The 27,041-nt window shown below is 35.0% G+C and overlaps 4 protein-coding genes and 1 long non-coding RNA gene across 9 annotated transcripts; 3 read left to right on the top strand and 2 right to left on the bottom strand.

Moving 5' to 3' along the window:
* The first annotated feature begins 2,010 nt into the window (after positions 1–2,010).
* LOC136778122 (uncharacterized) lies at positions 2,011–3,339 on the top strand. The gene is made up of 3 exons (XR_010823367.1): positions 2,011–2,321; positions 2,399–2,776; positions 2,845–3,339. It is a non-coding gene; the product is annotated as an uncharacterized lncRNA (long non-coding RNA).
* Positions 3,340–3,668: 329 nt separating this feature from the next.
* Positions 3,669–6,636, bottom strand: Sur-8 (leucine-rich repeat protein shoc-2). Its single transcript, XM_066743838.1, has one exon. The coding sequence runs from the start codon at positions 6,296–6,298 to the stop codon at positions 4,577–4,579; it is 1,722 nt and encodes a 573-aa protein (XP_066599935.1). The 5' UTR covers positions 6,299–6,636; the 3' UTR covers positions 3,669–4,576.
* Positions 6,637–6,987: 351 nt separating this feature from the next.
* On the top strand, positions 6,988–11,848 carry LOC136776117 (homeobox-like protein HDP1). 2 transcript variants are annotated; one of them, XM_066731499.1, is made up of 9 exons: positions 6,989–7,341; positions 7,777–8,768; positions 8,844–8,934; positions 8,995–9,956; positions 10,025–10,247; positions 10,598–10,735; positions 10,815–11,100; positions 11,186–11,477; positions 11,557–11,847. In XM_066731499.1, the coding sequence occupies exons 2-9, from the start codon at positions 7,791–7,793 to the stop codon at positions 11,617–11,619; spliced, it is 3,033 nt and encodes a 1,010-aa protein (XP_066587596.1). In that variant the 5' UTR covers positions 6,989–7,341; positions 7,777–7,790; the 3' UTR covers positions 11,620–11,847. The 2 variants fall into 2 exon arrangements, with proteins under 2 accessions (XP_066587591.1, XP_066587596.1); XM_066731494.1 differs by having other exon boundaries at positions 6,988–8,768; positions 11,557–11,848.
* A 480-nt stretch (positions 11,849–12,328) lies between these two features.
* Positions 12,329–17,408, top strand: Lint-O (L(3)mbt interactor in ovarian somatic cells). Of its 4 annotated transcripts, none has more exons than XM_066736100.1 (7): positions 12,329–12,645; positions 14,964–15,768; positions 15,886–16,197; positions 16,287–16,497; positions 16,580–16,689; positions 16,777–17,151; positions 17,248–17,408. In XM_066736100.1, the coding sequence occupies exons 2-7, from the start codon at positions 15,079–15,081 to the stop codon at positions 17,392–17,394; spliced, it is 1,845 nt and encodes a 614-aa protein (XP_066592197.1). In that variant the 5' UTR covers positions 12,329–12,645; positions 14,964–15,078; the 3' UTR covers positions 17,395–17,408. The 4 variants fall into 4 exon arrangements, with proteins under 4 accessions (XP_066592197.1, XP_066592206.1, XP_066592180.1 ...); XM_066736109.1 differs by having other exon boundaries at positions 14,964–15,688; positions 15,827–16,197; XM_066736083.1 differs by having other exon boundaries at positions 14,964–16,197.
* Positions 17,409–20,071: 2,663 nt separating this feature from the next.
* LOC136778926 (transmembrane protein 59-like) lies at positions 20,072–21,567 on the bottom strand. The gene is made up of 4 exons (XM_066736122.1): positions 21,044–21,567; positions 20,852–20,966; positions 20,484–20,767; positions 20,072–20,404 (listed from the first exon to the last, which is right to left on the bottom strand). The coding sequence occupies exons 1-4, from the start codon at positions 21,182–21,184 to the stop codon at positions 20,084–20,086; spliced, it is 861 nt and encodes a 286-aa protein (XP_066592219.1). The 5' UTR covers positions 21,185–21,567; the 3' UTR covers positions 20,072–20,083.
* Between the last annotated feature and the right edge of the window lie 5,474 nt (positions 21,568–27,041).

The raw sequence follows: 27,041 nt of genomic DNA on the forward strand, positions 1-27,041 counted from the left end.
TGGAAGAGTAATTTACAAATTGTTTGTTAACAATTTTTTATTGTAAAAAGATTCTTTAACATGTGAAGAATATATTCCCAAAGTTTCAAGTGAAAAAAAATAATTTAAGAATCTTTACAAATCTATCGAAGCTATACTCTCAAAACGCATATATGAGATGAAATAAGAAAACGAGTTCGCAGTTTTGTCTTATGCCTTGTTTGGCCTAATAAGCTTTATACATAATTTGCTATTTGAATATTATTCAATACATATATGTACATGTACGGCAAACAGATTAAACTTTGATAAGGATGAAATTCATAAAAGTGTTAGTAAACAGAACTTTTAAGTCCAAAAACTTTAAACGCGTTTTTCTCAAAACGTTTAATTTTTCGCGTCGTGAAATGCAAATAAAAAATTATTTGTCTAATTTACTGGAAATTTTGCAAATACATTTTTTAACTTATTGGCCTCAGCAATAAGCAAAGTATACCTCAAACTTCATTAAAAAAACCATTATAAATAAATTTTTTCTCCTTTTGTTTATAAAAAAAACGACATTTCTGTTCAAAACAACCTCAAATTTTAATTTTTAGGCTTTTTTTTGTTAAATTTCACTATATTGTTATGGGTTTACACTGCGATAAGCAAATTCAATCACATTGGTACAACTAAATTTATTCTGTCCTCGTAGAGTTATTTTACAATGTTGAATAGTATAAAATAAATTGATAGGAAACAGGTAGTGACCTCTCCCTTGACCTTTTTATCTAGGTCCTTCTCGAGGTCCTTGAGCTGGGCGCTGAGGGTATTATCTGTTCGTTGAGTTTACTTAGTATAGTGTGGAATCGAGGTATCTTGTTGGTGTCCGCTGCATTTATGCTGTTTTTGGGATCAATTGTATTAAGAGAAAATTTATGGCTTGGAATATAATTCCTTCACTTGCTTATTTTATAGGTTTGTACTGTTTCCAACATAAAATCAGTAGCTGTTAACAAACAATTATTATGTAAATAAATCGTTCCGGAGCCCACTAATTCTATGCTGAACTTAGGTTTGTTTTTACAAATTACTTATAGAATTTCTTTATGCGGAGTTGTAAATATCCATAACGATGGATTATTCATTGGCATCAGCATTGGGTGAATCAGCAACGTTTAACTTTAATATTAATTAACATGCACTTTACGGCGAATCAATAAATATTTTACTCTTCTTGTAATAAAAATTCTTTAAAAAACAACGTTTTACAGGAGTATCACCCCTTAATAATAATTTACAGGAAAAAGAACTCAGTTGACATTTACATAAATTTATAATCTCCACAACGATCATTTTCACATAAATAAAGACATTTAATTTCAATAAAATTCATATAAACAAGAAAAACAACTATTTATTATACAAGAGTAATAAATTTTCATACTTTTGAAAATTCTTAAAAATTATAAAAAGGATAAACTTTTTACAACATTATTATAAGGGATCATTCATCCTCGGGATAAAATAAAAGAATAAAATTATTTATTTAATAATGACCAACACGATATTTAAAAATTTATTTAATTTTCAATTTACTAGGTAATTATATATGCATATAAATGCATTATCAGAACAATTTTCACTTCAATATTCTTTACAAAGTTCAATAATAACAAACAATTCTAGATAAACTGTCAAAATACACGAGGAAGATAGAAGTATTACGAAGTATTGTTCGTAAGACTATTACTACACTATAGAAAACTAATATACTAACAGAAATTATAGTGTCGTACTACACATCTTATAGCGTAGTATCCGAAATACTGCACATCCTATAGCGTAGTATCTCAAATGCTACATATCTTATAGCGTAGTATCCCAAAGGCTACACATCTTATAGCGTAGTGTCCGAAAGGACACTACGCTATAGGATATGGACACTACGTAGTGTAATTACACTACACTTGGCAACGCTGGACGAAACAAGCCATATGCTCCCTCCAGGTACTTCGTACCTCCATGGTGCAGTCTGCATTCCACTTACTATAGAGCGATTCAAGATGGCGGACTTGGCAACCTTGATTCCATTGCTGTCAGACGATATATCTCGTCTCACCGTGAGATAAAAAGAAGAGTCATTTTGCAGTAATTTCTGGCATTAGTTATGGTGCTACTCTAAATAATGTAGTCTGCCAGAGATAAACAATGTTGGAAGATAGTATTAAGCCATTAAATTGGAGCGACAATTACATTTTACTACTGCACACACACATTTCAAAGCTGCTTGTCCTACCCCTAGCATTGCAAGTTTTGTCCAAATAGCCTAATGGATACTGATAGCGATGATAGTCTGAGTATGTAACTTTCCTTCTTAGTGCTACTGTTATGTGTTTACGTTATATTATAAATTTATTATAATATTCAATTACAGTTGTTCTTAATAGCCCCAGGAAGACTGCAGTACAGGATTCTCAAATTAATACTGGAATAATAGGTTGGGATATCAGAGTGTTACAAAACCTACTATCAATAAGGGTAGTCATAATGGTCTAAATAAAATCCATGCTCACAAAGGTTATGTCACAATCTGTTATTTATTAAAACTACTAATCTGCATTCTATGTAGATTCATTGCAAGTGGTGGATTGAAGCACACCTGTTAATGAGTGGGGTAAGAAGAAAGATTATGAGCTAGTATTAAACGATGATCCAGTAAATAATGAAGATCCCGCTCTTGAGAGTCCAACTCTGACAATAAAAATGGATAGAGAAGAAAGTGGTGGTAGCATTGAAAATGTCAGGGAAGAAGGTACTTTTGTCTCTTATTCGTTAATTAGTAAGCAGGTATATTAACCTAATCAATTATTCTTATTTTAGGAGAAGCAAATGGACAACTGAATATCATGACACAGCAGCTAAAATTTGTAACTTGCTTGTGAAATATCTTGTGGAAGATTTGTTAACATTAGCAACTTGATTTGAAGTTGATGGCAGACAGCTCAGATATCAATTATACATATGGCTTGATTGAGCAAGAATTTGTTGCTTTGAGATAGCTTTGCAGTTACACAACACAAGCGTTGACGGGAACGCTAACAACCTCTCAGAATATAAGTCTTATTTATTTTCTCCACTATAACTTTCTGTCATAATACATATTACTTTTCAGACGATGGAGGAATGAAAGATGGTGTACCTACTTAAAGGCCTGGAGAACAATCAGCTTTAAATGAAACAGCAAAACTAGAATTCAAAGCAACAGTTCAAGGAGTGATGAAAGGTGGAAAGTGAAATAATATAAAAATGTTGTAATTATAATATTAACTGGAAATATTAAAGAAATAAAAACGACTTTGGTTTATTTACATGTAACGATTATTATATTTAATTAAAATTATCCTCAACCCCTTCAGTAAACAATACACACACTGAAAATATAAAGTGGTAGCAACAGCTTTCTGCTCATATAGCTAAATCTGCTTTCTAGAAGATTGGTAACTTCTACTCATGGGTTTGGTAGTCTGGACTCTCGTGTCTATCACTCCCGTCGAGTGAGAAACGCTAATTTAGTAATTTTAACTCGACTGTTTTGGTACTACGCGGTTCGTAAGTACAAACTCAGGGTAATTTTTCGGACGGAACGTATTAGTTCTTTGTCGCTGCATTATCGAATCGGTGCAATTAGTTGAAATAAGGCAAACATATGTTTTCTCACTCTAATTCATTGCACCAGTGTAGCAATGCAGCGAAAAAGAACTGACCTATTGTTTTCAAATGTACCACGAAGGATAGATATTTATTATATGAATAAAATTCTCTAGCTTAAAACTAAACAATCGTTATATTAAGGATTAAATCAACAATGAATTTTTGAATTCTGGAAAAAAATTAAAACCACAAATTTAATTTAAAAGGAAAAGTTTATTATAGAGCTGCTAATTATTTGGACTATACATTTAGTCTTGACCTATAGTGAGAAATGTGATATACAAGTGCAGAAAATATAGGTAAAGTAAATATTTTCGTTTCATAATTAAAACAACTTAAGTATAATGATATTCTTGGTGTAAACAATTTACAGTTAATACATTGTGTTGTAATTTCATTTGTAAGAGATATGATATTAAAATATAGATAATTTAGACTATAACTTTAGCAAGCAAAACAGCTTTAGAAAAAATTACATTGCACATTTATTATTGTTTAAAATATAATTAAACGAATCAATTATAAAACAAAGTTAAATACTCTTTCGAGGATTTTTAATTAACTTCTACTTCAAATTTGTCACTTGAAATAAATAATGACTCGATATATATTATAAAAAAATTGTTCTGTCGCACGAATTAAATAAAATTTTAATTTTAGCTTTCATTGGTACAATTAAAAATGCCTTAGATTGAATATTATTGCATGCATCACTTTTTGTTTATTTTAAAATAAATTTAAATCTATTATATGATAAAAGGAGATAAAATATGCATTTTTGTTATTTGTAGTATCATACGAGATCATAGCACAACAGCAGATAAAATTATACTACATACAGAATATATTTAAAACGCAAAAGTTATTCTCTATTATTGTGTAATAATTTAGATTTATCAATTTACATTGAACGATATGGTCCTTGCATTTTCAGAAACTGAATTACCAACGAAGGACCACCAGCAACTATCTCTGTTGGAATTTGAGATAATGGACAATTTTCTATAGACATAATACTGAGATTTGTGCAAAGTGCTAATTCAAATGGTAAATTATGTAAATTTGCATTGTCGTTAATGTACAATGAATCCAAATTTTCCAATGTACCAATTTCTTCCGGAAGATAACTAAGATTATTTTCTCCTATGCTTAAATGGGTTAAATTAGTTAAATGGCCAATTGCTCTTGGCAGTGTTGTTACTTGATTCGATTGTAAAATTAATTTTTGCAATTCTCTGAGAAATCCTATTTCATTTGGGAGGGTTTCTATTTTATTCTCTTCAAGATCCAATACTCTCAATTTACGCAAATTTGCTATGCTAGGAGGAATGCGTTTTAACAAATTATTAGAAAGAATTAATATCTCTAAGCTTTGAAGATATTGTATGTCATCTGGAATCTTGGTTAATTGATTTGTCCCAAGATTTAGCTCTACCATATTCAACCAGGTTCCAATATCTAATGGTAGAGCAGTTAACTGGTTTTCTTTCATATTCAGTTTAGTTAGATTTTTGGCTCTTGAGAAAATACCGTATGGTATTTTATCAATTTGGTTATGCTCTAGATTAATGGAATAAACGTTTTTAAACTGAGATGGTCCACCAGAAGGATATGCGGTAAATGCATTTCTGGATAAAGTAATTGTTGTTAAATCAGTAAGACTAGATAAAAGTCCTTCTGGTAATTGTGAAACTTGATTTCCTTCTACACTAAATTCATCCATTAATTTACAATGGGCTAAAGACTTTGGAATAGTAGAAAGTCGATTATATCGAAGTCCTAATCTGGTAATAGAAATAAGCTTACCAATAGACTCAGGTATATCAAAAAGCTCGTTATGTTGTAGATCAAGTGTAGATAATTGTATACAATTTCCAATTTCTTCTGGGAGGTGCTCCAAATGATTATGAGAAATGTCAAATGTTATCAAATTAACAAGTTTACCAATTCCAGCTGGTAACTCTTTGATTTTATTTTCTCTTAAGCTAAGCATTGTTAAATTTGTCAAACTACGTATACTATCACTTACATATCTGATGCGATTAAAACGTAAGAAGAGTGTAGTAAGAGATGACAGTTTGTAAACCACATCTGGAATTTCATTAAGCTTATTATGCCTAAGGTCCAGAACTTTCAGACACTTTAAATTTTCCAATGTATCTGGTAAGCTTGTGAGAGAATTTTCACTTAGAGCTAATGTTTCTAAGTTGGCTAAAAAACCTATTTCTGGTGGAAGCGTTGTAAGTTTATTACCATAAAGGTAAAATTCTACCAGATGTGTTAATTCTCTTACTGTATTTGGAAGATGTGTAATACTTGATTTGCTCAGATCTAAGCGTTTGATAGAATTATCTTTACATTTAACAAATTCTTTTGACACATCAAGATCTGCTTGAATTGGTTTATTTTTCTTTGTTGTTGGTTTTGGCTTATTAGATTCAGGGTGTTTAACAGTTACAGTTTTTTTGGTATCTGTGCCTGCTATAGATGCATTTGAAAGTTTTTTTTCCTTCGAATGGTCTTTATTATCACGTAGAACTTCAACTGCTCCAGGCATTTCGCTTGCTGTACAAGTGGTAATACCACAACCTTCCAAGTATTCAGGAATATCTTGTTCCTTCATGTAAAATGTCTGATATTCGCGACTATTCTTTATTTCAAATAAACGTCGAGTCAAAATATTATTCACGCCTGTTTAAAACTTATTAGATTTTTTCATAATCGACAAAGTTGCTTATGATTCTCTTTTCTTCTCGTAGCCATTACATACTTATAACAACAGCAGTCATGCCAAATCATGCAAATATTTATACATTGGACCAGACCAACCACCGTATTCGTGTATAAAAGTTTATGATCGACAATCTCGGATTTCGGATTTACGTAGCAACAGTGATGAAACCGAGACCAAAATAAAAATTTCCTAGAGCATTTACAGCAATCCAACCAAACTCACGCGGGATCCCTCAAGCCCCTCTGTAGCCAACATTACGGAACGATAAACGAGGAAGAATTGTCCAGCGTTATTTTTCGGCCGATTTTAATGTTTTTGGGCTTGTTGGAATCGTCGTAAGGACTCGCACCTTGCCATGAAAAAGCCGTATTTTCCAAAAAAACGAAAAAAAAATAAAAGTATTTAAAAATTCGCATTAATAATAATATTTAAACGCAAAACAAATTGTAAAATCGAGCTTCTTTATGACGAGGTGCCAGACCTAACGATTCCAACAAGCCCAAAAACATTAAAATCGGCCGAAAAATAACGCTGGACAATTCTCCCTCGTTTTTTGTTCCGTAATGTTGGCTACAGAGGGCTTGAGGGATCGACAAAGACCGAGGATGTGCATTGTGCAAGTATTGAAGGTTAGAGTGAAGTTCAGGTTAGCATCGAATACAGCGCCGTACCGCGTATTCCACGATAACGCTCATAATACGTGTCACGTGAACTATTACATTATGAGCGTTTGGGCCGGAATATGCCCTTAAGTTTCATCTATCGTTAGGGCCCTGAACTGGACTGACCAACGAACGAGGACGACCACACTCACTTGAACTCACAAGCACAAGTCCACCTGACTGAGTCCACCACACACGCACAGAAGTCACGGACGGCACACGCCACTGCTACGCAGCTGTATAAAATTCGATATACCTAACCGAAAATTGGTAGGCCAAAAGCTTCAAGTTCGAAAAATATTTGAGATAATAGTAGGGTGTGAGTAAATTATGGTTTTCTTCTAAAATACTGTTTTAAAAAAAACGAATAGCGATAACACAGAAATATGTGTGATTTAATAGATCTAAGTAGTCCTGATGGAAATCGTATTGTTAGCCCGAAACTTGCATCCCCTTTAATACCGGTCCCAACAAATATTACGTCGGGAAATAATTCATATGAAAGTTTGGTAATTAACAATGGTGAACAACATAACAGCTTAGATAACAATCCTTTTGATATGGTATTACATAAAACAGTCGAGTATGAACGTAAAAGTGAAGACCCTTTTGAGATAGTTTCAGAAAAAGCCATGGATCAAATGAAAGATGAGACAATTATAAGTAATCAAGAGAATGTTATTGGTATTTATCTTTCTGCATTAGGGCAAGACGCTGAAATGTCAACATCTACTAAAGCCAGTGATTTAGCCGAATGTCCAAATATTATTTTAAACATGCAAGAGAGCTTAAAAATTGATGACAAAAGTAACATTATTAATATTGTAATAGACGAGCCAGATGTTGATCAACCAAGATCATTGTGTGACTTATCAATATTAAATCGCTCAGCAATGAATGATACACTATTTGATTCAAGCTGCAGCTCTGAAGAAAATCAAATTAAGTCTATTGTTCAGCAAAGGATATCACTATGCATACAAAAAGGAACGATAGCTGCAGAAAATCTTTTGCAAGTTAATACTCATATGCAACCTTCAAAGATGAGGTCTTTCTCACTAGGAGATAATTATACTCCAAAGAAGAATAGTAGTGTTAAAAGAAGATCAAAATCAATAGTAGAAATTTTAAAAGAGGGCCTGCCATCACCAATTGAAAATACATTTTTAAGCTCGTGTTCTAATATTTCTAACGGTACATTAAATAAAGGTTTTCTAAGTACCGACTGTAGTGAGAATTCAGTTTTTTCAGATATCTCTAATACTTCGTCAATTCCGAAGCAAAGTTCTACATCTTCAACTATTTACAATGGTTCATCATCCATGCTATCAAATGGAACGTTGAATAGATGTTTCATAAGCAGTTTATCTTCTACATTTTCAGATTGTCCTCAGTTAAAAATGAACCCATGTATAAAGTCATATAGCGAACCAAAGACAAGATCTATGTCGTTGAATAAAACAGAGAGTTTTCAAACACTTATAAATAAAGAAATAGTGGTCTCTGATTTGACAGAAAGATTTAATAAGCTAAAAGCCAAATCTATTGATTTGGAAGTAATAAGAAATGTTAACTCTGAAGAATATCATCTGGTAGAAAATAATAAACAAACTTCAAATTCTCTTGGAAAGAACAGCTTTAGGGACAGAAGCAGCGAGAGTTATGGGCCAGATAATTTAAGTGACTCGGTTTTCATTGTAAGTTCATTATTAACCTCTTATTTATTATATTTATATACAATTGTGTAATCAATGAAAGTATTTTTTCAATAGGATAATGAGAAAATAAATAGCCCATTGATTCCTGGAGAAAGAAGCTTAGCAAAAACATTTGAAGAATTGGTGGAAAAGTCTTCGTTAAATTGTGAGTAATGATCATTTTCAATTATATTCTCAAGATATTAACAAATCACTCTATTTCTAGCTTCTACAGATGATTTAATTTCCAACAATTATTCATGGCTATCTGAACTATTACCAGCTTTTGACGATGAAAATATGGTAGATAATCTTATAGACTTACCTTCATCAACAGATAGCAGTGATATAAAGTCTGCAGAAGAAGAAAGACTCAAAGAATCTCAAGCTACTTCCCCAAAATGTAATACCGTTGAGGATGATTTAGAAAAGGAGCTTATTAGTCCAAATACTATTAAGAATAAAGTTGCAGCAACAACGCTTTTATTAGATTTAGAAAAAATTGTAAAAATGGACAATAACTTGGAAGCTATAAATTTATTAAACCGATTACAGAAAGCATTAGGTATCGAATACAAAAGTAATATCGAATTATTAAATACATGCTTATATTACTCAGATGAAACTGATAACATGAATAATTTACAAGCAAATAAAGTAAAAGAACTTGAAACTGCAACAATTGATCACAATTATTCAACCAGAGAATTGTCTCAAAGTATTGAAAGTCTGAAAGTTTCTAATATTACACATACTTGTAGTCCTAATAATGAAACAGGTAATAATGAGAATAAACCAGAACAGGATAATGTACAGAATGTTTTAGAAATAAATGACATCGACACATTTAACAATAGCGACGAACTGAAGGTTGCATCTGTTGTTGATTGTATAGAGAAAACAAACGTTCCTATGGACAAAAAAGTTGAAGAATCCACGAAAGAAGCGATCGCCTTGAATATACTTATTAATTTAGGCAAACTGCTTAATGAAAAAACAAAAGAGCTGAGTGTTTTAGAATTAACGAATAGTCTTCAAAGAGCATTTGCATTAGCTACAATGAAAGAGGATGTTAAGAATCAGGAAACCAGTTCAGCAGAAAGTCCGGTCGTGTCCTCTCCTAATAAAACAAAATCCGAGCGTCGTTCATTATCCAAATCATTGAACAAAAAGAGTCCACCTTCCAAGGTATAAGAATTAAATTACGATATTCTTTTCCATGAAGTAGTAATATAATTATTTCTTAAATTCTACAGATAAGATCTCCTTCAAAAAAAAATTTTAAAAGAAGCATGTCTATTATTAACAATTCTTTACATGATAATCCTCTTACTTCGGTTGGCAAAGATAAATCCAAAACACACTTGATGTACATTAAAAAACGCTTTTCGAGTGATCCTGGGTTAAGCAACAACATGCCTTCAAAAAGTTTTATGAAATCTGTGAAAGAAAAAACCGAAACATTTGACGCTCCTACAAGTATGTTAACCAATACTATATTATATATGTTTCTCTCACTGCGGCATATAGATTTCGTATTATTAGGCTGTAAAGTTATTATATCATTTAAGTATTAAACATGTAGTGACTGAGATTAGCTAAGAATTAATGACAATTATTATGAATAATAAAAGTCATTAAAAATAAATGTTTCAAAATTTTATGAAATATAGTAGTGTATAATAAGTGTATAAGTACTATAGTCAAATGGTACGATCTTATGTGCTGCAGTTAAAGAAACATTCTATATGTAAAATCTACTCTAATACCAAGAAAGAGATAAAAACTATAAATGAATGAAACTTTTTTTTATGAATTGTTACTTATAGATATTCAACAGGATAACCCTATGTCTAGTGCGTTAAAGGTAGTAAAAACTAAATTGCAAAACAAATCGGATACCAGCGTAGTTAATAAAAAGGGTCCTATGAAAGCTGTTTTGCCTTTGAAAAAAATGCAAAAATTAGGTATTAATAAATACTTTTCTCAAGAAAAGAATATTTCCTGCTTATTCATTAAATCTATGTATGTATGTACATTTTTTAGGAGCTCTTAAGAAAGAGACCGAGTTGGATATATCTCCCACAACTAATAGCCATGCTCCAGTATTTACAATTACAAGTAGCACTCCTAATTCGGAGGATCAGAATTTTGTCCCAACAAACTCTATGAAAGTCAAACCAATGGCATCTTCGACTCCAGATCTCGAACATACCAAGTCTAATAAGACCAAAACACAGATAATTAAAAATTCACCGAAACGTAGCATAACTGATGTTTCACCCGTGACACAAATAAAAAGTATTAATGGCACGAAAAATAGTCCAAAAAAGTGAGGCGATGCAATAAAAACTATCAGGTTTTCAATGTATATTTCAAAATGGTATTTTCTTGAATAATGGTAATTATTATTTCAGAATAAGTAGAATAGCTTCTCCACTGAGACGCACACCTAACAGGCAATCATGTACAGCTGTGGAATCTGGCATTCCCAAATATTCGCGCTCGCCTAAAATTGCCATAAAAGATTCATCCGCTGAATTCTTATTACTCGAAGAAGATTGCAATAGATCAACACAGAGCTTTTCAGTGAATGCAGATGATATTAGGAAAACCCCTCTTTCACTGAGAAAAAGACGGATCGATGCGGGCCAGAGTCCACTAAAAGACATAAATACAGCACCTTCCAAAGTTAGACCACTCAATTTGGTAGGCATTCATTCGTTCGAATGGTCATTACTATTTATTGTGTTTTGGATATTCGATAATTATATTTTTTTACTTTTAGATATGGAAGTTTCAACAACGTGGCAACGGAAACAGTATTATGGAAAAAGAGAATTATGCGTGATAGAAACAGTTGTGTTTATTCCATGAGCGAATTTGTGCTTAATGTTTCATTTTAAATGTTATGTGAATGATAAATTATTATACTATTTAATATTATACATTGTAACATGTTTTATATATCCTTTTTTTTTTAAGTAAAATAAATTTTAGAATAAAAATTGGTATTTCTTCACGATTACATTTAGAGTAGGAGCAGAAATGAAAATGGAATTGTCAATTTTGTAACAATATAAAACAAAAGCAAGAGAGCGATTGTAGCACTAAATTAAATAATTCTTTAATGAATTCTATAGATCGTAGATAATTTAAAAAAATTGAGTTTTCTTTTAACAATAAGCCTACCGACCAAAATTTTACATGTGTATCTACACTTAAAAAGGTTGATTTGACCTGTCAATGGCAGGTTTAGTATTAATAAAGACCAAATGTACGTTTTGTAGTAAGTCTTATTAATGGGCTACATCAGCGAGAGAGGCTCGGTTTGTATTTTCGCAAGATTATTGAAAACGGATTCCAATTACTTCAAAAGCGAGCAGTCGAAGCAGCAGCTGTTTATCCGGGAGCAGGAAGGGGGTAACAGCGCCACGTACGTTACCGAGCGCCCTGCGGTCGTTTCTCGTATTACAATCTCAGTGCTGTAGCGTAATAAAAGTAACCCCCAGTCATAACCGATGCTGATCACTCCGCATTCTTTGTTACAGATACGCTCTACATAGCGTTATTTCGATCCTAGATTCGCACCTCCAACAGCATAGTAGCCGGGCGGTTGATACAGCTTGTAAATACAAGAATCGGTTGGCCCCGGTATGACTCTGATATGTTTCGCGCAAGGTGCGCTTGAAAAGCGAACGGTCCTGCGCTACCAAGCCGTGCGTGTCCGCAAAAAGTGCGCTCCGCATGTTCCGCTCTTCTCTGTCCCAAAGCAGCGCTCCATCCATACTCACGTCGTAGCCGCACCCGGCAAACGACAAACGGCATCGTGATTCAATCGAAATTACGCGCAACAGCAGTGACGCATACCACCCAAGTAAGTGGCAATTGATTTTGTTTTAATTGGGGAAGAAACAGGTGACGCTGAAGCAAAGCGCGTCGCGATAACATTAGTTTCGATCTTTTGGACGGTCGTCTCGGCTCGGCTCGGCTCTAGTGTCGGCTCGAGCTAAGCTGTCCAGTCCGAATGGTCTGAATTTTCGGCATGCGAAAGCGGGATCATACAGGAATAAGGAAATGGGAGCATGTGTATCGTGTGGTCTGTTGTACCGAGAGTTTCGAGTGCTGGCACGCAAACGGAAACTCGAGCAACTAAACTGGCAAGTGGCACGAATGGCAAAGGCGCGCGCGAGGCCACCTTTACGAAAGAGCGACGAGCGCGTCCCGTCCCGTCGGCCGTCCTTCCTCTTCCTTCTTTCTCTCTTTCCTTCCTTTCTTCTCTTTCGCCATTCTGCATTTTTTTACACACTCCTGCGCAACACCACACAGCTCTTCATTTTTCTCTTCCTTCCTTTCTACGTAGTCGCGATGTATTTTGTTAGACTGAAAAAGAGTTTGCAAATCAGAAATCACGCGGTGTATTTTCAAGCAGCTCTTTTACTCTTGTGTCAATCGTCATTAGCTCTCTTAGCAGATCGGAGGATAGGTGTAGGATTGGGGCGCAATGGATGAGAATTGAGAATTGAAACGCTATGCCATCTCTGTGACGCTGGAAAAGATCATCGTCAACGGTCGACGGTCGACGTTTGCCGTCGTTTCGTTGTGGTTGATGCTATCGTTGCCTCAGCCGCCGTTACCGCACTTCGTCATCTTTCTGTCTTGCGCCCTACGCGCCTCTTATCTCCTACACAGTCTCCTCTCTTTTAGTGCTATTGCTGTTGCTGCTGCATGCAGCGCACTAGATGTAGTACATACACGCTTTCCTTGGTGTCTCTCTCGCTTCTCTCCCCTACTTCCCTCCTCTTTGCCATCACACTCTTCCCCTTCACCCCACCACTCTTCTCTATTAGTTAGCGCGTTCGTGCGGCGTGCGGTTCGTGTGTTGTTGCGGTACTGTATAGTCTGTAATCAGAAAACTTACCTATACCGCCTCGACTAGCTTTTGCTCGCGTCTTAACTTTCTTTCTCACGTTCCACAGAAAATTGCTAAACGTCGTCGCTAAATACGCGCGCACACCGGCGTTTTCTCCATTACAATATAACCACGTAAATTTGTCGATAAACACCGGTGATACATCCGCTTCCTATCCGTGTATCTTCTTAAATATGTAGTGACCAGAGTGAGTACACTACGATGGGTTGGTATCGTGCGGCTAGGATAAAATTTCTGCCACTCCTTCATTACTGCTCATTGATTAAGGTAATTCGCGTTTTAATATATATCGCTCTTACATTATTAGCCGCTGATAATTCGTTCAGCGTTTACAACTTTAGATATTCGAATCAAAATTGAGTATATAAAAATCTGTTTTGCACTAAGCGTTTGCCTTGATTGAGCTTCACTGCGCGGTGGAACAAATTGTCGCCACTAACGCATTACAAACAAACTAAAAAGGAAGCTACGTTCGAAAGCAGTCTGCGTCCTGCGCGCTAATCAAGCATTCTTATTATCGGATAAAATTATAGTTTTATGATTTCATGTAGACGATAGATCGAGTTTGTAAGAGAATAAAGAATTGTTTCTTAGTCGCGAATGATCGGCAAACGATGACTGTGGCAATGACTGTGTAGCTTTTTATAAGCTTTTAGCCTGCGCAGCGTCCTTCGTATTCAACCAATATTTTTGCGGGATCAATGGAATCTATCGAACGCGCGTATACATATGTTTTTCTAAAGTTCTTATATCTGCACCAATGCTCATGCTTGTCGCAACTTAGCTTACAAGAGAAAATTTCATGTACAATTACAATTGGACAATCGCATAGATGCCTTATGCTCGTATGCTCAAATGATATCGAATGACTGAATACCTTAGCGCATGAATCAGCCCTTGCTGTTTGTATAGGGTGATCAGTTTCAAACACTTCCCAGAGTATGTGAACGTACAGATGAAACATTTGTTTCTATAACTATCAAATATCTCAATTTTTTCTCCATAGGGCTTAATTTACATTACTTTTCTTTTTGCGTCAAGAAACATTTTATGTAATGGATGTATATTTTATAATTTGAGAAATAAATACTTTCATGCTCCGGGGTACTTCATGTAACGTACACCCTATAAAGTAGTATAGAGGTTTGCCACATATCTTAGTTTGTACATTTAATGTGGTATTAACATGTGCAGCTTGTATGTGTCACATGAAAGAGAGAGAGAGAGAGAGAAGAAAAATTATTAATTTTGAATGTTTTCAGTTGCAGGTAATCAACAAGTATATAGGGTGATTCGTAAGAGTCGAGCGGCGGTGATATTGGATCCGTTGATTGGACAGCATTGAGCTGCGACTATAATAGAAATATAGAAAGAAAGATGCAGCAGCATACAGTGGAGAGTCAGAAACGACACGAGGAGCAAATCCTAGAGGCGATAGATCAGTTGCGTCGACGTAAAGCGCGTCCCGATGCCGATCGTATCTGCAATTATTTATTGCGGAAGTTTGCAGTTGACGCGCGAGACACGATCTCGGAACTTCACCGACTGATAGAAGAGGAAAAGGTGATTCAGGTTGACTACAAAGGTAATACGAGTTATCGCAATGCCTCCAAATGGTCCCGACTACAGCTTTATAAAAATCGGCCCGAGGGATTCGTAAAGGAGAAGCTGAACCCGTCGATGGTAGCGAGTGCCGTTGCTGAATTGGTCGTAGAGGAGCCCGATTATCTTGAGCAGGGTGTACCGGCTTATAGACTCATCGAGCAACTACTCGATGGATTTTCCAATCCAACTTCGAGACGAATGGTCGAGGACTTTTTGGGCAAAGAGGTTGCCAGCGGCAATCTAACAAGATTAGCAAATGGCAATTACTCTCTGGTTGCTTCTGATATGACCACAGCTGTAGAGCCCGTACGTCGTGAAAGCTTTCAAATAACAAACGGAAACAACAAGCAGAAGAATCCTCATTCTCTGTCTTCGAGCACCGGTGGGTTATATGACTTTGACGATGCCGAGCATTTGACCTTCGCAGATTCTAGGTCGAATACACCTCGCTCGTCACAGCAGGCAAGTCCAAAATTGGAGTCACTTATAAAGAAAGACGAATGTTATGAAATTATTGTAGGCAGAAATGAATCCACGCAATCGTCTACTGATGATCGAGCAAAGGACGATGATTCGCAGGCATCCAACAACGATTCTAAAAACCATGCAAGGGGTACCGATGGCCAATTTCCTAACCTTAAAAGATCATCCAAGGCAGAACGTAAACAACGCTTGCTTGTCAGGACAGATGATCCAATGGATATTGAAATTAAATTTGAAGACTATAGAAGAGTAACGAAAGATGACACTTCTGTCCATAAGGATAAACGTGAAGATTCAGGTCAGTTGAGCGAAGAAAGAGATGATGAGGATGCTGGTAGAAGCTCAACGAATGCATCCCCCACACCTTCCAGTGTTAATGTAGGAGGTTTCAGGAGTGTGCGAAGAAAGGTGTTTTTTTTTGTTTTTTATGTACAATTTAAGAGGCTTACCTTTATTCGATCGTTTAGAATTATTAGTAATGTACAATTTTCTTTCAGAGAGCAAAGAAAGTTTTTGATCCTTCGGACAATAATTTGGTAAAGCGCAAGAGAGGGAGGCAGCCAGCCTCGACTGCTAAATCTACAGCTTCTCAGGAGTCTGCAGAAACTACCAAAACAAACTTGAAAGATGGACCCTGTAGGCAATGCAGCCTATGTAACAAGGAAAGACAAGAAAATCTAGTTGCTTGTCGTGATTGTACTGTTAGAGGTAAATTAACCATACTAGTGTTAAACAGTAAGAGCTTTTAAGTCATATCTATTGATTATCAAATTATTGTCTGTCAACGTAGCTCATCCAAGTTGCATATATAGCCCGGAAGAAATGATCCAAAAAGCTGGCAGTAGTTGGCAGTGTGAGCGTTGTAAAAGCTGTTCAGTCTGCTGTGAAACATCCGATGCTGTAAGCTCTTTTTCCAGTATCAGCTTTCAAGTTGTAGTTGTATACTTATCTTTAAAAACCAGATTAATTTTGAGATGATTTTTACAGGGACCTCTTATAACTTGTTTTAGTTGTGATGAAGCATATCATCATTATTGTCATACGCCGCGCATAGGTGTCTTAAAATCAAATAAAAATTGGCATTGCAACGATTGCGTCCAAAAACAATATAAGCCAACTGTCGGGCAAAGTGTCAATTTAACAAATAGCAGACCGAGTACCCCGTCCAATCCCCCTGTTTTGCCGCCAGTTTTGAGTCCTCAAGTATCACCTGCAAGAGCATCTTCAGATCATATGGAAGATGATTGCCATAGAGATGGAATTGATCCAAATATTCCTGATGCTTCAGATTGGACATCTGAACAAGTATATCAATACTTTGCCAGATTATTTCCTAAAGAGGCAGAAGTTTTTAGACAACAGGTTAGAGTAAAGCTATGTGGTGAAGAGCATTATTTTTTAACCGTAATTCTCTCACTCTCTCTCTCATAAACTTAATTATAATTTTTTAATTTATAGGATATTGATGGACATTCTCTTCTGCTGTTAAAACGATCGGATGTTTTAAGCGGGTTAGATTTACTGTTAGGACCTGCTTTAAAAATCTACAGACACGTTTTAAAGCTTCAAGTGAGAAGGGACGATCCAAAACTATACTGGTTGTAATTAAAAATATCGTAAATCTTTGTATATTGATATACAATTTTATTATCCATCTTAGCCTCTCATACTTTCAGAAATAGTATGTATTTATTTCATAATTTTTTATGACTGATAATTTGTATAAGAAAAAGAAAACACTTCCATTGATTTTATAATCTTTTTTGTACATTACTGTACATATTTGCCAAGATGTTTAGGAAGTAAAATAAATAATTACTTTTAATGCTTTTCACATGGCTTATACGGTATATGAAGAATATTTTAAAGCCAGGTTCTATAAACTCATCAAAGAAATCAATTTAAGCAGATTTTTCACCTATCACAGTGATTAATTGGTACTTAAGCTTCATTTAATTCTTAAGTCTACTTTGTAGAACTGTACAAGTCAATGTAAGTTTATGTTCAAAAGAATGTTCTGAGGAAAAATGTATATATAAATTTATAATGACGTAGTCTTTATTTTCTTAAATTACACAGTAGAATAACATAAATATTAACAACACACATACCATTTTAATATTCAATACGAGGAACATGAAATTTTGTTTATTTTTTAATGTTTTACTATTATTATACATATTGTAAAATTTGTAATATGAACGGTGCACGTTTAAAATACTGTGTTGCTTACGCGTAATATAATTTTTAAATGAATCTAATAAAAACAGGTGCTACAAATAATTGTTTAAAAATTTATTTTACACTTGAATGATTATTATCAAAGTTTACTCTTGAGAAATAATTGAATGTCATAAAAAACGCTATAATTAAAAACATGTCAACAGAGTGTTAGCATGCTAATCCTAACATTTAGACGAAAGAGAGTCAATAATAAAAACTTCTGTATACTTTTTAAGTTTAGCTTTTAATAAAAAAGTTGGAATTAACAAACCTTTTCACTCGAGGCTTTTTATGTGTGGAACCAAGTCGATGACTCCGCTTATATTGGTCAGATAATGCAAGATCATTTGACTAATATAATGTCCTAAATTAAAGTAATTATAATCGTTAACAGCTTTTTATTTATAAAATGATATATACAACACGTACGAGAATTTTTCTTAACTCGTGTGATTGTTGCACTCGCTGCACGCTAGTGCGACAAACTACACATGCTACACACTCATTAAAAGAACACATGCCTCTGGTACTACTTGCAAGATGTACTATTTTAAAATCCCCTCTCTACGTAAATTTTTCGGGAATATCACCTTTAAACCGGAAACGTGTATAATTTTTATATGCAAAAAGAAAAACAGCATTTATATCATTAAATATAACTACAATAACAGTAAATAATTACTTTCTATAAATTTAATGTCTCAAAATGGAAATAACTAGATATTTCTGCCTTCTTATATATACATATAACTAAGAAGGTAATGTGCCTATTACCCTATCACTAAATCACAATCTATTTGAGATAGGTTGGTTTAATCACAAACAAAACACCTGCACAAGTTAAAAGACAATTACTTTGCCTCGTGCGCTTTATCTTCAAATATAAACTATTCGTTGTTCCACATTTAAAACATAAAATTTTAAACAATCTTTTGTGATCGTTATCGCAGTTATGGGGATACCGCGAATTGAATAACGATTTTTTAAAATGTCCCCGTTACGGGGACACCGACCGTAAGGTATTAAAAGCTTATATAGGACATAAAATCTAAACATTAATATAAAAATGATTAAATGGAAGTTTGTTATACTTCTGTAAACTTGTATATCGAGAGCGACTATTTTTCCACCAGAAGTGTGCTTTGTTTTTAACTCAAATTTGTACATGGCTGTCTTGTAAATTTTGCGTAAAGACGCTATTTTTAAATAACCACTATAAAGTGGAAAAGCAGTCTCTAGAAGAATATATATTATAAATCATTAAATACATTGAAAAAGGACAAAATTTTATAAAAATTCGAATCATAAATAAATATACCAAGCTTAACAAATGAAAGTACTAAATACTTATACACGCAACTCTAATAGTAATTTTTTTTTAATATTTGGTATTTAAGTGAATTAATAATTTATGTGCACATAATAAACTTAAAATATCACTTTATAATATAATTATAAGTCGTAGTAAAATTCATCTATCATAATAATGATTGAGTACACATGATTTTTCTTGAACGGCGGCATATAGAATAGCGTTATTTGACGGTAACGCTATAGCCTCCTCACTGAACTGGATCAGAAAGAAGACGAAAATTTAGGAGACTCAAATTTGCAATAATATTTTAAATAAGGGCTAAATGAAGAAAATTTATAAGGGATTTTTAATTAAAATCTGTCCAACTATCAAGGAATTTCATACCATCGTCGGCTTTCGTAACAGTGTATTATAATTTCCAATAAAATATTAAAGGATTAATTTTCAATCACACGTTTTTTAGATTAATAACTTTCACTGTTCTCTACATGTATTACTTTTTTCCTTAGCTACATATATAATTTCCTTTTCTACATTTAATACTAAATAAAATGGAATTTGGTAATACTGATTGCTATAGAATTAAATAACATGAAATTTCATAAATACCACCATTAGAGAAAAACTCTGTATTACTCAAAAATCAAATTAATATTTGAATATATTTCCTAGAGTAGTGGATTTTAAAGCCGTAATCTCTTTTTATAAATGTAATATAGATTTAAAAATTTCTAACTTTGTTTGATAAAGGACGAATTAAGTTTTAAGATTAATATCAATCACATCAACATATTTAGGAGGAGTCATGTAATTTCCATTATCGTCCGGGACATATAGAGTGACTTTGTTTGGTAAATTAGAATTATCAAGTATCAGTTCTTTTGTAGTATCATTACTTCTGTCGGGCGATAAACAAAGCCATAAGGCAACCAATGTTACAGCAATAATGGCTGTGCCAAGTAACCATTGTGGTATACCAGTATTCCTAGAAGCGCACTGTAGCCAATTAGATACAGGTGTTGGTACTGACTGTTCTGATTCTACAGAGTAGTCTAGTTGTATACCATAATCTGTATTCTATTTTCGTCAAAAACGAAAAACTAATAATTAATTATGAAAATTTGGAAAACCATTAAAAAGACAATAATTAATGTACCTTTGTGTTTATAGGAACTGTTTTTATATATGTTTGTGGTAATTTAAAGCCATTTGTATCCCACCACCTCGGAAGGAGCTCTTTTTTTAACCCAGGATCTGATAAAATATCGCTTTCTGGCATATCTGGAGATGTCAGTAAAACATTGGGATCCATGTTTTCCTCGACATAAAGGACAACAGAAATCAGTGAGTACAGATCAGAGATACGTTGTTTGGCAATTAGCTCACAACCTGTACTGCATGCATATCGCTCTTGAGCTTCCCCATATGCTTCGGTGCAAGCTGAGAAAGATAAAATTAAAAAAATATTGAATGCTCCATTTATAAATTATTATATTGCTTAACAAATTTATAGAATAAACTTACATGCATTGCAAATATCTTTTGTTTTATTGAGATTATTAGGATCCAAATGTGAATGAAAATCCACCAAATTGAAAAATCTACATCCTCTCTGACAACAGGATTTCATATATTTACTCTGAAAAAAAGACTGCTTATTTATAAATTATTAGATAGCAATAAGAAGCTAGAACTTTAATATTCTGTAATACAAACATTGGTAAGGGATAATGGCGTTTTTTCACATACATCAATGCAAGGATCTACTCGATTAATAATATTATAAAACAAATCAGCAAAAGTTATTTTCAAAAAGCATATTAGAAAAAAAGCTCCAATTTCTTGCTGTTTTCTCATTTCAATGTTATACTCGTTGTTGAAGGAAATTATAGATATATAGGTTAAGAAGTTTAAAACGACAAAAGTAATTTTAATTTCTACAAGGTAAGATAGTAGTAATAAACAAAAAGGGTAAATAAACCTGAATTCTTATTAAATGCATCGAATGAACCCCTTTTTATTGTGTACCACTTTTACGAAATTCATCTTCGAAAAATGTTATTGCAAGAAATTTAGGAACTGATAAGAGATATGTCAATACAGGTCAATTGACCGTTTTTAAAGTATATACGTATATAAAAAACTGGTTGTTATAGATTTAAATGAGTTAAAAGTTAAACCTTTTAATAAAATAATCAAGACTATTATGATTTTATCAATAGGGTTGAAGGTAGCCTACACTCCGGGAAATTGATTCGTTTACCTTTTGGCTAAATTCATTCTACATACACTGACCGGCATGTATGGCGTCCCTTGATGCATTTAGGAATCACGTTATAGGGTAGGGTCCCTCATCATTAATAAGTCAAGCGAAAAAACAAGAGTTAACACTTAACATAGTACATTTTGGATTGAAAATCTTTGAGTAATAAAATTTAAAGTCTTTTTTAATAAAAACTTTATGCTGAAATGCTCTTTTCCGTCTTGAGTTACTGATGGTGAGGAACTCTATAACGCGGTTCCTAAATGCATCCAGGGACGCCATACATGGCACACATGCCCCCCGGTCAATGTCTTACGTACACAGTGGGAAATTGAATCGTGTGTGGTTCGGCTAGTTTCACTCTGTAATTTAACATGGAAAATGATATACTACACTATAGTTAAAAGCACACACGATTCAATTTCCCACTGTGTATGTATGTATGTATGTATACAGTATGTATACTATTGTATGTAGTAGTACAGTAATCGCCAGGTATGGCTTTCCCATAATTTTTCGATGCTTTTAGGAATCGCATTAAAAAGACCAGCGCTTTTACACTTCGCGCACCTAACTCACTCGCTTGCTTCGTTCGTATGTATATACTACAACTATAAATTGAATCGTGTGTGCTTTCAGCTATAGTGTATAGTAATCATTTTCCATGTTAAATTACAGAGTGAAGCTAGCTGAACCACACACGATTCAATTTTCCACTGATTTCCCACTGTGCACTACATACACCATAGGAAATTGATTCGGCGACCTTTCAGTTAACTTCACTTCGTACTTTCTCTACGAATTTCAAAGACGGCGATCAATTTTCCACAGTGTCTATACACTATTAAAAAAACTTATAAAAAACTTCGTCTGAGCTCGGTAAATTTCGTTATACACGTCAGATGTAAGCGGGAACTATAAATAGTATAAATGCAGACATTTGTTTAACAGAACATCATTTATTATAACATGCAGATGTTTTAAAATATTTATTAACTACATTTTTTATTGTAAATTAATTGCAAAACAGCATATATAATGACGATATTCACTTACAAAAGAATTATTTTTAAACGGCACTACGCGACACGAATTTTTTAAATGTCACTACACGGCGTGGAATTTTTAAACGCGCATTCATTTTAGAATAAGATCGTCTAATGTATAACAAATATTATTTTATTAAACTGTAGTGAGTTCATTTTATAGTTCATTTAACTTCAAAATAAAATGATGAGAATTATGGGTTAAGAGAGTCCTTGAGTCTTCTACTTTTAATCGTGCAAGCACTAAACACGCACACGCGTGTGCTGCACACTGACAATTTTTACGAGTTTTCTAATTATTACACTTCTTTTACAAATGAAAGCTTTTATTTTCATCACATACAGTATTCCATTAAATTATTGTATTATATAAAATCAATAATAATGAATGAAAATTTACTTAAAATTAATTAAACTGTAACAAAATAATTTATTTTAATTAAATTTACACAGATTTATTAAAGAGCGGTAAAATTTTATTAACATAATAATAAAATAGCACGTATTTGATTAAAATAAAACACTACATTATTTTTAATCGCAACTAAAGCGAAATAAATGTCAGTGATTATAAAAAGAAACAGCGCGATTTACTGACAACTCATACGCGGAAATTTGATAGATAAACTGAAACTCGCGCTTCAAAAAATACCATCCGGGACAGGTACTACTCGTTAAGATTCTTTTTCACTGGCTTTTAAAACGCTAAATTTGCGATATGATATAAAATTGTTAACATTGCAATGTATTAGCATAAGTATTTTCGAAAAAATGCTCAATCCGTACTTTGCAAAATAATCATTTTAAAAGTTGGTGAAAGAGATCCTACTCATACCGATAGCAGTCGCAACTGATTTGCGGAATATCTCAAATTGCAACCAATCAGGTGCGATTGCTAATTAACCCGCCCACAATAAGCGATACCTGTTCCGCATAGCCCTCTCGCGTAGCGGGTACATCAACTCAGTTATCAATTATCCGCGTACCGGTCGTCAGTGGATCCCGCCGCCCGCGTTGTGGTTTTTCGTAACTACTGAGTACTGACATTTAGTTTAAATTAGTCGCGATTAAAAATAATTTAATGTTTTATTTTCATCACATATGAGCTATTTATTTTATAATATTAATAAAATTGTGCCGCGTTTTATAAAATTTAAATAAATTTAATTAGCTTTTATTATTTTTATACAAACAATTTAAATTTATTTAAGATTTTATTAATTATTATTAATTTCTAAATAAATTTAAAATTCTGGTTAAAATTTTTTAATAGTGTTGTGCAATTATAAGTATTCGGCATTGGTGACAATAAATTGTTTAAAAATTAAACTAAACTTTTCTATATAATTTCCGCATATTTAATTATGTCAAGAGGGAAATTTAAGTAATGCAGTTGGGATATTTTAATAGAATATATAGTAATGAATGCAGTGTGTGATGAAAATAAAAGCTTTTATCTGTGTGTAATTCGCGTAATAAATAGAAAATTTGTGACTACAGTCAGTGTGGAGCGTATCTATTGTGTATGTGTGTGTGAGTGCTGCAGCGAATAAAGACAGAAGCATCAAAGACTGTTAAAGCCTGCCAGTTTTACTTTAATTATATTAAAGTTAAATAAATTAAAATTAACTCTATAAAATTACATGCAATAATTTATTTCTGTTACGGTTAGCGACTTCACTAAAGAGTGAGAGAGCGCGTTTAAAAATTTCACGTCGAGGAGTGTCGTTTGAAAAATCCGAGTCTCGTAGTGTCAGTCGATAAGTGCTCGTCGTGGAGTGCGGTTTTCCAGAGTAGTATACCTTAAAATAAAACTCGCGCCACGAAATTCCGTTTGAAAAATCCGAGTTTCGAAGTGTAGATCGATAAGTGTTCGTCGCGCAGTGCGGTTGTCCCGCGTAGTATACGTTGAAATAAAATTCGCGTCGCGCGCAGCGCCGTTTAAAAAATCCGAGTTTCGAAGTGTCAGTCGATAAGTGCTCGTCGCGGAATGCGGTTGTCCCGTGTAGTATACGTTAAAATAAAATTCGATTCGCGCAGTGCCGTTTGAAAAATCCGAGTTTCGAAGTGTCAATCGATAAGTGTTCGTCGCGCAGTGCGGTTGTCCCGCGTAGTATACGTTAAAATAAAATTCGCGTCGCGCATACCGTTTGTAAAATCTTAGTTTCGTAGTGTCATTCGATAAGTGCTCGTCGCGGAATGCGGTTGTCCCGTGTAGTATACGTTAAAATAAAATTCGCTTCGCGCAGTGCCGTTTGAAAAATCCGAGTTTCGAAGTGTCAATCGATAAGTGCTCGCCGCGGAATGCGGTTGTCCCGTGTAGTATACGTTAAAATAAAATTCGCTTCGCGCAGTGCCGTTTGAAAAATCCGAGTTTCGAAGTGTCAATCGATAAGTGCTCGCCGCGGAATGCGGTTGTCCCGTGTAGTATACGTTAAAATAAAATTCGCTTCGCGCAGTGCCGCTTGAAAAATCCGAGTTTCGAAGTGTCAACCGATAAGTGATCGTAGCGTAGTGCGGTTGTCCAGCGTAGTATACGTTGAAACAAAATTCGCGTCGCGCAGTGCCGTTTAAAAAATCCGAGTTTCGATGTGTCAGTCGATAAGTCTTCGTCGCGGAGTGCGGTTGTCCCGCGTAGTATACGTTGAAATAAAAATCGCGCCGAGCAGTGCCGTTTGAAAAATCTGAGTTTCGTAGTGTCAGTCGTGAACTGCTCGTCGCGAAGTGCGGTGGTCCCGCGTAGTGTACGTTTAAAAGAAATCGCGTAGCGCACTGCTACTTTAAAAATCCGAGTCTGTAGTGTCAGTCGTGAACAGCTCGTCGCGTAGTGCGGTTCTCCCGCGTAGTGTACGTTTAAAAGAAATCGCGTAGCGCACTGCTCCTTTAAAAATCCGCGTCTGTAGTGTCAGTCGTGAACTGCTCGTCGCGTAGTGCGGTGGTCCCGCGTAGTGTACGTTTAAAAGAAATCGCGTAGCGCACTGCTCCTTTAAAAATCCGCGTCTGTAGTGTCAGTCGTGAACTGCTCGTCGCGTAGTGCGGTGGTCCCGCGTAGTGTACGTTTAAAAGAAATCGCGTAGCGCACTGCTACTTTAAAAATCCGAGTCTGTAGTGTCAGTAGTGAAGTGCTCGTCGCGTAGTGCGGTTGTCCCGGTAGTGTACGTTGAAAAGAAATAGCGTCGCATAGTGCCTTTTGAATAATCCGTGTCTTGTAGTGTCAGTCGTGAAGTGCTCGTCGCGTAGTGCGGTTCTCCCGCGTAGTGTACGTTTATAAGAAATCGCGTGGCGCACTGCTGATTTAAAAATCAGAATCTGTAGTGACAGTCGTTAACTGCTCGTCGCGTAGTGCGGTTCTCCCGCGTAGTGTACGTTTAAAAGAAATCGCGTAGCGCACTGCTACTTTAAAAATCCGAGTCTGTAGTGACAGTCGTGAACTGCTCGTCGAGTAGTGCGGTTCTCCCGCGTAGTGTACGTTTATAAGAAATCGCGTAGCGCACTGCTGATTTAAAAATCAGAATCTGTAGTGACAGTCGTGAACTGCTCGTCGCGTAGTGCGGTCCTCCCGCGTAGTGTACGTTTAAAAGAAATCGCGTAGCGCACTGCTACTTTAAAAATCCGAGTCTGTAGTGTCAGTCGTGAAGTGTTCGTCGCGGAGTGCGGTTGTCTCGCGTAGTATACGTTGAAATAAAAATCGCGCCGAGCAGTGCCGTTTGAAAAATCTGAGTTTCGTAGTGTCAGTCGTGAACTGCTCGTCGCGAAGTGCGGTGGTCCCGCGTAGTGTACGTTTAAAAGAAATCGCGTAGCGCACTGCTGATTTAAAAATCAGAATCTGTAGTGACAGTCGTGAACTGCTCGTCGCGTAGTGCGGTCCTCCCGCGTAGTGTACGTTTAAAAGAAATCGCGTAGCGCACTGCTACTTTAAAAATCCGGGTCTGTAGTGTCAGTCGTGAACTGCTCGTCGCGTAGTGCGGTTCTCCCGCGTAGTGTATGTTTAAAAGAAATCGCGTAGCGCACAGCTCCTTTAAAAATCCGAGTCTGTAGTGACAGTCGTGAACTGCTCGTCGCATAGTGCGGTTCTCCCGCGTAGTAAACGTTAAAAAGAAATCGCGTCGCGTAGTGCCTTTTGAATAATCCGAGTCTCGTAGTGTCAGTCGTGAAGTGCTCGTCGCGTAGTGCGGTTCTCCCGCGTAGTGTACGTTTAAAAGAAATCGCGTAGCGAACAGCTGCTTTAAAAATCCGAGTCTGTAGTATCAGTCGTGAACTGTTCGTCGCGTAGTACGATTGTCCCGGTAGTGTACGTTAAAAAGAAATCGCGTAGCGCACTGCTACTTTAAAAATCCGAGTCTGTAGTGTCAGTCGTGAACTGCTCGGCGCGTAGTGCGGTTCTCCCGCGTAGTGTACGTTTATA

The sequence above is a fragment of the Prorops nasuta genome, unplaced genomic scaffold, assembly GCF_024137725.1.
Source record: "Prorops nasuta isolate Cenicafe-Biocafe unplaced genomic scaffold, Cenicafe_Pnas_1.2 PNAS00002, whole genome shotgun sequence".
NCBI lineage: Eukaryota > Metazoa > Arthropoda > Insecta > Hymenoptera > Bethylidae > Prorops > Prorops nasuta.

What these genes read in the sequence shown, in the direction of transcription:
- Sur-8 (XM_066743838.1), bottom strand. Translation starts at nt 6,298, where the DNA reads ATGAAGGAACAAGATATTCCTGAATACTTGGAAGGTTGTGGTATTACC.
- LOC136776117 (XM_066731494.1), top strand. Translation starts at nt 7,458, where the DNA reads ATGTGTGATTTAATAGATCTAAGTAGTCCTGATGGAAATCGTATTGTT. An exon ending in AAAAGAGTCCACCTTCCAAG is followed by an intron (nt 9,957 to 10,024) that starts GTATAAGAATTA and finishes TAAATTCTACAG; the next exon opens with ATAAGATCTCCTTCAAAAAA. An exon ending in GAAAAAAATGCAAAAATTAG is followed by an intron (nt 10,736 to 10,814) that starts GTATTAATAAAT and finishes TACATTTTTTAG; the next exon opens with GAGCTCTTAAGAAAGAGACC.
- Lint-O (XM_066736083.1), top strand. Translation starts at nt 15,079, where the DNA reads ATGCAGCAGCATACAGTGGAGAGTCAGAAACGACACGAGGAGCAAATC. An exon ending in TCAGGAGTGTGCGAAGAAAG is followed by an intron (nt 16,198 to 16,286) that starts GTGTTTTTTTTT and finishes ATTTTCTTTCAG; the next exon opens with AGAGCAAAGAAAGTTTTTGA. An exon ending in CAGAAGTTTTTAGACAACAG is followed by an intron (nt 17,152 to 17,247) that starts GTTAGAGTAAAG and finishes TTTAATTTATAG; the next exon opens with GATATTGATGGACATTCTCT.
- LOC136778926 (XM_066736122.1), bottom strand. Translation starts at nt 21,184, where the DNA reads ATGAGAAAACAGCAAGAAATTGGAGCTTTTTTTCTAATATGCTTTTTG. An exon ending in AAAAGATATTTGCAATGCAT is followed by an intron (nt 20,768 to 20,851) that starts GTAAGTTTATTC and finishes TATCTTTCTCAG; the next exon opens with CTTGCACCGAAGCATATGGG. An exon ending in CAGTTCCTATAAACACAAAG is followed by an intron (nt 20,405 to 20,483) that starts GTACATTAATTA and finishes TGACGAAAATAG; the next exon opens with AATACAGATTATGGTATACA.